Source organism: Lipotes vexillifer, unplaced genomic scaffold (assembly GCF_000442215.2).
Source record: "Lipotes vexillifer unplaced genomic scaffold, Lipotes_vexillifer_v1.1 scaffold1129, whole genome shotgun sequence".
Taxonomy (NCBI): Eukaryota; Metazoa; Chordata; class Mammalia; order Artiodactyla; family Lipotidae; genus Lipotes; species Lipotes vexillifer.
Window position 1 is genome coordinate 377,676 of NW_006789022.1, and position 10,627 is coordinate 388,302.

General features: G+C 47.8%; 1 protein-coding gene across 1 annotated transcript in view; it reads right to left on the bottom strand.

The window, feature by feature from the left end:
• Positions 1-10,627, bottom strand: part of BBS1 (Bardet-Biedl syndrome 1) — a 16,437-nt gene that overhangs the window by 5,416 nt on the left and 394 nt on the right. Inside the window, exons 2-12 of the mRNA XM_007461936.1 lie at positions 10,533-10,609; positions 10,383-10,417; positions 7,211-7,483; positions 7,049-7,095; positions 6,869-6,907; positions 6,674-6,746; positions 4,603-4,734; positions 3,654-3,760; positions 1,980-2,100; positions 1,644-1,802; positions 473-542 (exon numbers count right to left, since the gene is read on the bottom strand). Of these exons, the coding sequence (XP_007461998.1) occupies positions 473-542; positions 1,644-1,802; positions 1,980-2,100; positions 3,654-3,760; positions 4,603-4,734; positions 6,674-6,746; positions 6,869-6,907; positions 7,049-7,095; positions 7,211-7,483; positions 10,383-10,417; positions 10,533-10,609 (1,133 nt within the window). The remainder of the gene's footprint in view (positions 1-472; positions 543-1,643; positions 1,803-1,979; positions 2,101-3,653; positions 3,761-4,602; positions 4,735-6,673; positions 6,747-6,868; positions 6,908-7,048; positions 7,096-7,210; positions 7,484-10,382; positions 10,418-10,532; positions 10,610-10,627) is intronic.

The following is a 10,627-nucleotide window of genomic DNA, read 5'->3' on the forward strand; positions in this document are numbered from 1 at the left end:
ACTCTGAGTTTCTGGAAGGAATGAAGTGTGTCCTACCATTAATTCATACATTCACTTAGCAGCTGATTTACTTGTTTATTTTTGGCTGCGCCACTCTGCTTGCGGGATCTTACTTCCCTGACCAGGGATCGAACCCGGGCCCCCTGTAGTGGAATTGCAGAGCCCTAATCACTGGGCCGCCAGGGAATTCCCTAGTAGTTATTTATTGACCACTGTGATGTTCCTGGCACTGTGGCGGATACTGGGGTGAACTGGAGACACAGCCAGGGCCTGGCCCCCAGGTAGCGACATCAGACTGCTGGTGAGCTGTCCACAGTGAAGGCCCAGCCCAGACAGGACATGTGTCTGCAAGCCCTGCTTTCCAAACCTAGGCCCACCAATGTTCCACATCCGCCTCCTCTTCTTTCCCAGGATCAGGCCTATCTCACTGACTCCCAACTTTAAAACCCCTGCCAGGCCTGACTCGCCTCACCTCGTGTAGTCATGATGAGGGTGTGATCTTCCCGCCCGTAGCGGCCAAAGCAAAGGCTGGTCACTGCATCCTACGGTGGCGATGTCAGAGTTTAGCTGGGAAAATGACTCAGTGAGGAGAGCAAGTCTCAGGGGAGGGGGATAAGGCTTGGAGACCCCAGATATGATGTAAGAGGTGCGATGTGAGGCGAGGCCTGGAGCCACGCTGCCTCTAATCCCAGCCCCCTCCTCACTGCCACGGCCACAGTTCCAGACTGAACATCACTGGCTTTGGGGTCAGCTTTCGAAGAGGTCTCCCAGCCTAGTCTTCCTCCCCAGTGTCTTTCACACTGCTGCCTCTGCTGCCTTTCAAAAATACAAATATGACCACACCTATTCCCTGCTGAAAAACCTCCAGTGGCTTTTGCCCTCCTTGTCAGGACATTCAAGGCCTTCTGCATCTGACACCAACCTGCCTTTCCTATCAGTTCTCTCCCTGCCCTTTCCCCAACCCACATACCACACTGCCTGCCCTCCCAGCAGCCTGTGGTCCAAACCAGCGGCTTTCCAATTTTACATTGTGACATACAACACTTTATACATACAGGTACACAAAGTTTCACATGTGATATATTCTGAACTTTTTTTTGGTCCTGTTACTGGCCTATTAAATTGATTTTGTTTGAAAAAGTCTGGTCCAGATTCATCAAACTACCTGGACTCCTTTAAAGAACACTCATGCCTCTCAGCCTTTGTTCATGTTATTTCCAGTCTGCAATATTCTATCTCCATTTATCCACTCCATTTATCGAAGCACACTGCTTCGAGGCCCAGCTGAATTGTGATTTGCCCTGTGAAATGGCTCCTGAGTTCCGTCCCCATTTACCCTTCACCACCACCCCCAGTCACTAGGCTGCCTCTGTGCTTTTTCAGTGCTTTGCTCTGCTTTAGTCTGCCTTGTATTTGAATCGGCTGTGTCTCTAGCTGGCTATCACTTCAGACTGTAAGTTCCCCGACAGTAAGGATTCAGTCACTGATTTACCCTTCTAATACAGTGAGTTGTGCATATGGGATGCTCAATGAATGTTTTCAAAATGCATCAGAAGTTAAGGGTGGCAGGTGGAGTGGGGTCAGGAGAGGCAGCGAAGGGGCCCCACAGGTGGGAGCGGGGCAAGGAGGAGGCAGCAGCTCACTGGCGTGTGGACGATGCTGAGCAGGGCCTTGTCACGGTAGATGCGGACCTCTCCGTTGGCCAGTCCGGCCATGACGGCCTGCAGGCCCCGGGAGCGCTGCTCCAGGAGGTTCATGGTCAGGATGGCCGCGGGCATCTGCACTGTCCACAGCCTCTTACCCTGCGGGGGGTGGGGTGGGGGACAGCTAAGTGTCTGCAGGGGGCTCAGGGCTTAAGAGTGGAAAGAAGGGGTGGCTGGAGTTGCTGGGAAGGGAAGGCCGGAAGGGCTCGCCTGCTGAGGGGGACTAAGGAGGCACGGGTGGAGGGGCTGGGGCTGGTGCTTGCCCAGAGGCCACACCTTGTGGGTGAAGCCATGCAGGCTGTCTTGGTTGCTGCCCACCACCAGGACCTTGTGAACCCGGACAAGCCCCACAGGCTGGGCACTCAGCTCGATGCAGTACTTGGGGCGCTTGGAGTCTCTGTGGAATAAAGACACACTCTCCCAGCCCCAGAGGAACCCTCTCTCCTTCCCCGGCTGACCCTCCTCTTTCCAAGCCCCACAGACTATCCTGGCAGCAACCTCGGCCCACAAGCAGATGACTGCGCTATTAGTTCCACCTCTGTGACTTAGTAGCTGCATGACCTTGGATAACAGGAAGTGTGTCTTCCCTCCTAGTCTTCCTCTTAACTTTACCACAGTAATTTGTGTGATAACCTGGCACTTACCAGTTTACAGTGAGCACACTGCAGGTTAGACAAAGTAATGGACCGATGCAGTTTAGTAATTTATCAGAAAAGCATGAGGAGTTTACTCTGTGTAAACGCACTGTTCTCAGTTTCCTGGCCTCTGAGTCTTAATTTCTCTTATCCAGAAAGTAGGGATAATTCCTGTCTGTCCATCACAGGCTCTAGTCCACCTTTCTTAAGTCTGAGCCAGAGTCATCTCCCACCTGATGACTCGTCTGAGAGCTTCTCCACGGGTCTCTGGGACTCCTTCCAATCTACTCTCCACCCAGCACGGTAATCTCTAAGAACTGTAAACGGGTCATGTCATTCTTCTGAGTAAAACCCCATAATAGTTTTCTACTGCACTTCGGATAAAATCCAAAATCTTTACCATGTCCCACCAGGTCCTGCATGAGCCGACCCTGGTCTCTACGTCATGTCTTGCCACCAAGCTTGAGTGGCACAAGACAATGTCTTTCCCACCTCGAGTTCGCTTAAATTTCCTCTGCCTGTAACACTCTTGCTTCACTTTTGCGGAGCACAGGCTCTGGACGTGCAGGCTCGGCGGCCATGGCTCACGGGCCCAGCCGCTCCGCGGCACGTGGGATCCTCCTGGACCGGGGCACGAACCCGCATCCCCTGCATCAGCAGGAGGACTCTAAACCGCTGTGCCACCAGGGAAGCCCTTGCTTCACTTTTTGAACAACTGGCTCCTTCTTAACCTTCAAGTCATCTCCCCAGACAGGCATTCGCTGATCACCCTGACCCCATTATTTTTTCCCATTGAGCCTATATTTTTCCTCCATAGCATGCATCCAGTTTGCAATATTATCTTGGTTTGTTGACTTTAATATCTATCTTCCCACAAGGGCAGGGACGTTGTTAATGTTTTGTTCATCAATATATCCCCAATACCTTATACAATGCTTAATACGTAGTAGGTGCTCAAAAACATTTCTTGAATTAAAAAAAATGACTGTTGAGAAATATCAAACTAATGCATAAGGAAATTTCACATACCTATAAAAGCAACAGAACAAATATGAGAGACTATTTTCATTTCTTCTAATATCTGATTGCATCACTCGTGTTACGGCCACCTGGCCCAGTCTCTCACTTTGCCAGGCCCCATCAGACAAGCCTCCACATGTCCCCTGTGCTCAAGGGCTCTGCCTCCTATATGAAGTTCTCAGCTCTTTCCATTCTCACATTCCAGCCCCAAAGCCCCCTGCTCATCTTACAAGCCCTCGAGACCACCAGGTTTCTGAGATGTTCCTCTGGCCCCAGAGACCACGGATGTGGCTACCTTCTCAGCATATAGATGTTCCCGTTGCGGCAGGCAGCAGCAAGACGGAACTCCACATCGAACTGGCCAGAAACCTCCAGGAAGACAGGGACGCTGGGTAGGCTCATCTGCAAAGAAGAGACTCAAACATCCCGATTTCCCTGGAGCCCCAGCCCTTCCCTGACCTGAAGTAATTCCTCCAAGTCCCAATCTCCTCACTCACACCCTGCTGGTCACAGTTTAAACTTGTACAATTTTTCTGGAAGGAAACTCGGCAACATGTAGCCCTTTGACTAAACTAGGCCACTTCTAGGAATGCATCGTAAGGAAGCATTTAGATAAGCACGCAAAGATGTTTGGGCAAGGAAGCCCACTGAGGTGGTGTTAATAATAGCAAAAAACTGCAAACAAATGTACAATAGGTGACGGGGTACATCTATATAACCGATGTTGTGTGGCCTTTGCAAAGGCTGATGTGGTTTTATATAGATATGGAAAGATACTGATAAGCTTCTGCTACATGAAAACAGTAGTTTACATGATCCTATACCACGAGGCCATATTTGTAAAAAAGAAAAAAATTATGTAAAGTTATATATCTGTGTCTAAATATGAAAATGTCTGGAAAGACTTATGCCAAAGACTTATCTGCGGGTGGTGGGATTTGGGGATATATATCTTTTTCTTTTCTTCTTTTTTTTTTTTTGTGGCCCCATCACATGGCATGTGGGATCTTAGTTCCCCGACCAGGGCTTGAACCCGTGCCCCCTGCAGTGGAAGCGCAGAGTCTTAACCACTGGACCGCCAGGCAAGTCCCTATATCTCTTTCTTTACACTCATCTACGTTTTATAATTTTCTACAATGAACACATATTACCAAGAACTAACTGGGGGGCAGGAGATATTGGGGAACAGGGGAGGGAATGGAGCCTGGGCCACGGGCGTGCCCACGGCCAGGCCCCACACTGACCTTGGCCAAAACAGTGAAGGCCTCTGGGTCCAGCACCAGGAGCTCCTTGTTCTCAGTGCCCAGCACCAGGCAGGACACAGCGTCCTCGTCAGCCAGGTTCTTCTTTAAGGTGGTCATGGTGGTGATGACTGTCTGCAGAGGGGCTCCAGGGGTCACCCAGTAGCTCCCCTCACACCATCCCCCCAGAGACTCCCAGGACGCCCCAGGAAGAAAGAGGGCAAAGGAGGAGGAAGAGTATCAGAGATGTGACAGAAGATTTATGTACAAAGGTGTTTACTGCAACAAACCTAACTTTCTAACAAAAGAGGATTGTCTAAGTCAATTATAAACTATCTATATGATAAAAAACCCATGCAGTCATTTACAAAAATCACACTTTACAAGAAGACTCAGTGACAGGGAGGATGCTTCTAACATATTAAGAGAAAACACAGGTAAAAAGTTATGTTAGTATTATCCCAGTTTTTAAAAAAATGTGAATAAAAATACATGCTGGAAAGCTAAACCCTTAAATACAAACACTGGTTATCTCTGGACAGTGAGATCATAGGTGATGTTTAATTTCTTCATTGTGCTTTCCTACAGTTTCTACAGTGGGCATATGTTCTTTCTCTAATTGTGACTGGAGAGAAAACAAAAGAGAAGGGTACGATCCCTTTTTTAGGAATTTCTCTATGGAAATAATTTAGTGGGACTAAAATGTTTCTTTGGATAAAGCTGTTCATTGTGTGACTATCTTTAAGATTAAAAAAAAAAGGAATGATCCTCAATGCCTAGTGGAAGGAGAAAAGTTATAGAAACATGGATGCTAGTGGCTCCCAATCATGTAACCATGGCACATAACTTGGAACGATGGCCTCCCCAAAACTGCATCTTTTAAGCAATACTTACTTAATTCACTTCCTGATTTTAAAAGTACTCAATGATAGTGACACCTGTGGACCTCAGCTGCTGCTCGGCAGGAGAGAACAATGTTTCTCACAGAATTGTCTAAGGCTAGCCAAATGCTGAGGTATGTGTTGGTCAGTGTGTTCGGCTCACGTGGCCTCTACAGGAAGTAGCCGGTTCCCCTGCGGCTTTCTGAAATGCAGGGACAGCTATGGGAGCCCATCCCTGGGCTAGGGTCAGGAACCCCTAGGTCAGGAACCACTGGAGTTCATCAACGAATGGGATCATCAATAAAGCCATTAAAAGCATAACTAAGAAAAATATGAAATGCATAAAAAGGAGACATTTCTTCTCCGATGACCTGCATGTGAATAGTTACATAAACAATGAATGAATAATCAATGAAATAATCAAGGGGCCACTTGATTAAAAATGGAGTTCTTCAAGACTAATGCTCAAGATATAATGTTATGTACTCAAGGGAAGCAGGATATAAAAGCATATTTATAAAGGAAATGTACCAAAATGGTAAGAGTATCTCTGAGTAGTGAGTGTAGTCACTTATATTTCTCCTTTATATTTCTCTTTATTTTCAAAGTTTTCTCTAATGAAAATATATTACCTTTACCCCCAAGATGATAAAAGTTATATAAAGCTACATAACTATATATCAATTCAAAGCTGTCACTGTGCGGCTTCCCTGGTGGCGCAGTGGTTAGGAATCCTCCTGCCAGTGCAGGGGACATAGGTTCAAAGCCCTGGTCCGGGAAGATCCCACGTGCCGTGGAGCAACTACTGAGCCCGTGTGCTACAACTACTGAGCCCGCGCGCCTAGAGCCCGTGCTCCGCAACAAGAGAAGCCACCGCAATGAGAAGCCTGTGCACCGCAACGAAGAGTAGCCCCCGCTCACTGCAACTAGAGAAAGCCCACGTGCAGCAACAAAAACCCAATGCAGCAAAAATTTTTTTAAATGAAAATAAATAAATAAATTTATTAAAAAAAAAAGCTGTCACTGTTAACTGGAAAGTAGAAGCCCTGCAGCTTTGTGACTATATATGTGGAAGGGTAACTGCAAAGTAAAACTAGTCGCATTTGGCTGTAGAATTTACCACTAATGTTACATGGTCTTTTTAAAAAACTGTCCATATTTTTTCTAGGGAAATAAGAAGAGAGGGGCAGTACCTGCCGCCTGATGGACTTGGACTTGTGCTGGTTCACAAATGCCTCCATTTCACTCAGCTCCAGCTGCAGAAACCTGGACACACAGAGCACTGACACCTGCATGCCTTGGGCCTGGCTGTCCTCCCCAGGCCACTCCAGGGCCGCTCCCTCCCCGCTGGGAGCTTCTGGAGCCCTGGCCCTCCAGAGGGCCCTTACCTGAGTGACTGTACAGACAAAGGCACCTCTGCCTTCTCCCTGTAAGGAGAGGGACCATCATGGGAGGTTTAGTTAAGGAACAGGGCCTGGGGCTCAGACTGTGGGCTCTGGGATGAAGGCGTAGGGGTGGGGGAATGAGGGAGGGGTAGGAGGCATACGAAGGGGGAAGTGGGATCTCACCGGATGCCCTCCAGCATTTCCTTCAGGGTCAGGGGGTCAATCCGGTCCTGTGCCAGCATGGGAAGAAGGTACAGCCTGTGAGCACCAGAGCCAGGCAGGGAACGAGGACAACCCCAAGGCTGCCACCTTCGCCTTCTTGTTCTCATCCCGCACATCACTCACCTCTTTGGCCTGGTTCCAAAGGTCCTGTTCCAGGGGGTTTGGAGGCAACTGGGGCAGGCTGAACTTGAAGTAGGGCCTGAGATTCTTATACACATACACACAAGGGCCTGACGCGAGTGCCAGCGCTGGTGTCCGGGGTTCGTGTTGCTCCATGAGGAAGGTGGCAGCAGCGGCTGGCAGGGCAGGTAGCGGGCTTTCGCTCAGCACTGTGGGCCCTTTAAGCACCTTCAGGCAGGGCTGCTGCCCACCTGGGCCAAGGTCCCCCACCACCAGCTGTAGAGAGAGGCTGGCTGATTCCTGGCTCAGGGTCTAAAGACCACCCCCCCTACTGCCCCTCTTCTTGGGCTTAGCTTTTTTCTGGTGCACATTCATATACACTCACAATGCACCATGGGTGGGTGGGGGGAAAGGCAAAGGCTTTGCAAGAAGGCTTGTAAGCTGTATGACCTTGGGAAAACTGATGCAACTTCCTGAGCCACAGTTTTCCCACATACAAAAGGGGAATACCTACCATATGACACTTGTAGTGAAAATCAAATGAGATAATCAACTAGAGAACCTAGCGAGGAATAGGTGGCAGCTGATGTTTTCATTGTTTGTTCAGTAAACATTTCTTCAGGGCCTGCTCCATGCCAGGCATTGTTCTAGACACTGGAACAGTTGCTGAGGTCAGTGGGGGGCCTGAAACTCGTATCTGGGCTCTGAGGCCTGGCTTCCAAACGGGAACAGAGCTAAAGATGCAGAACCAATCATGCAGAGCAGGATGTGCTCTATGGACCCAGAGAGGAGAACCAAGCTCCTCAGCCTGTCTTTTCCACCCTCCAAGCCACTGTAGCTGTCATGCAAACCCATTCTCCTGAGTGAGGCCTTCAAGGCCCCTCTGATCTGGTTCCCAACTTGTTTTCTAACACCCCCCCCCCCCATCCATGCTATGCTCCAGCCAGAATGCGGGCTGCCACAGAATGCCCGGATTCTGAGCATGTACAGTGCGCTAGGAGCCACACCAGTAACTTCATGCATCCTTTCATTTAATCCTAGCAACAACCTGTGAGGTAGGTACGATTATTAGCCTCATTTCACAAATGAGGAAGCTGTGGCTTAGAGATGTTAGGTAAAAGTCACCCGGCTAGTAAGTGGTAGAGCTAGGACCTGAACCTAGGTCTGTCTGGATCCAAAGCTGGTGGTCTTAACTATTATTTCATATTGGCCTCAACTTTCTTATTTCAAATTTGCTCTTTCCAAATATGCTGTGAACTTCCAAGCCTCTCTGCCTCTGCTTGTGCTGTTCCCTCTGCCTGGAGTGCCCTCCTCTCTTCCATGCCTTCTTGGGACACTTCATTCATCCTTCAGCACCAGCTCATGTTACTGCCCTCTAGTGCCTCCTGACAGATTCACTGTTCTTTCATTGGTGCTCCTGTAATACTTTCCATATACTCTATTTTAGCATCCACTCATCTACCCCCAAAATATGTATCAATTATCTAATTTGTGCCAGGCACTGGGTTAGATGTTTGGAATCGACAATAAGCAAACTAGCCATTGAAAAAGTTATTACACAAAAGCATTACCATTTCACATTAGTTATTGGGTCTGTGATTTCTCTACCCTTCACTGCTGTCAGCCCAGCGCCAAGCATACACTAGGTGTTCAGTCAACATCATGGATGAATTAAGGGCATTGTCTATATCTCCTTCTGACTATGGACTGACTCATTTCTGAGTTTAGTGCGTGCACAACACCTGACACACAGAAGGGGTTCACTGTATGCTTGCCGAATTGTTGAATGATTTATGGATAGGAATTTGGGGGCCAAAGTCACCAAATCCAACTGCACAGTCCATGTAGGGTATGACTCCCTTCAAGCTGCCCACATTACACACTCATTGTGGGTTCACTGCCCTTGCTGAGGGCTGAGCTGACAGACCCAGGTCTGCCACCTTTTACAAACTCGGTAAACTCAGCCTCTCAGAATCTATTTTCCCACTAATAAATAATATCTATGTACGTGAAACTGCCTCAAAGAGATTCTACTCCAGACATGTTAACTTCCTTTATTTAGCCCAATATATATCTCAACCTTTTAAAAACCTGTGCCTTCAAAATTTTTTATCTATTTTTCTTCTTTTTTTTCTTTTTTTTTTTTTTTGCGGTACACGGGCCTCTCACTGTTGTGGCCTCTCCCGTTGCGGAGCACAGGCTCCGGACGCGCAGGCTCAGCGGCCATGGCTCACGAGCCCAGCTGCGCCACCAGGGAAGCCCTATTTTTCTTCTTTTTAAAATATTTTCTTGACTACCCTGTGTGGCACGTGGGATCTTAGTTCCCCAACCAGGGGTCGAACCCACGCACCTTGCATTGAAGTGTGGACTCTTAACCACTGGACTGCCAGGGAAGTCCCCCAATTTTTTATTTCTTTATTTCCATTTCATTTACTTACTTTTATATTTTAAATTAAATTTAAAATTTAACCTTTTTATTATGGAAAATTTTCAGTCATATACAAAAGCAGAGAGACTCATATAATGAACCCCCAAATACCCATCATCCAGCTTCAACAACGATTAGCTCATGGCTAATCTTAAAATCTATGCCCTTTTCTTAAAAAAAAAAAAAAAAAAAAAAAAAATTATTTATTTGGCTGCACTGGGGTCTTAGTTATGGCATGTGGGATCTTTAGTTGAGGCATGTGGGATCTAGTTCCCTGACCAGGGATCACACCCGGGCCCCCTGCATTGGGAGCATGGAGTCTTAACCACTGGACCACCAGGGAAGGCCCTATGCCCCCTTTTCTTTTTCTTTTTATGCTGTACGCGGGCCTCTCACTGTTGTGGCCTCTTCGGTCCTTTTGATAAACATAAAACTCTCACTCTCCTCCCTTCTACTTTCCCTCCAGAGTAACGCCCCACCCCCAACCAAGGGATGTGCCCTTCCAGTAAAGAATTACTTCAAGTTAACAAAATTAAGAGGCTTTATCTTAGTATAATTTCCGGCAGCATTTTGCTTTGCTTTACTTTCTGCAGTCTGTACTGTGAAATCAACAGGTTCTCTTCACTTTCCACATTAAAAATAAAATTTAACCCTAAATGTGCTTTTTCAAAGTACACGTGAATTCCAGATTATGCTGAGCTTCTTTGGAGCCATCGGGAAGTCTCACCTCTGAGGTGATATGCTTACCTTGTACTCCCCGTCCCCATGCAAATCTGCCAGCTCTGGAAAATATAAAACAGCCATAAGCCAGGGTCTCAGAATTATAGAGGCTTCCCTACAGAACCATCTGACTCCTCCGTCCCCCAAGAACCGGGGTTCCTGGTCCCAGAGACTCACGCAGGCAGGCGGAAAAGGTGTGGATGTTGGCCATGGGGTCGTAGTGTGCATCCAGCCATTTCGAACTGGCTTCACTGCTGCGAGAAGAGGGAAAG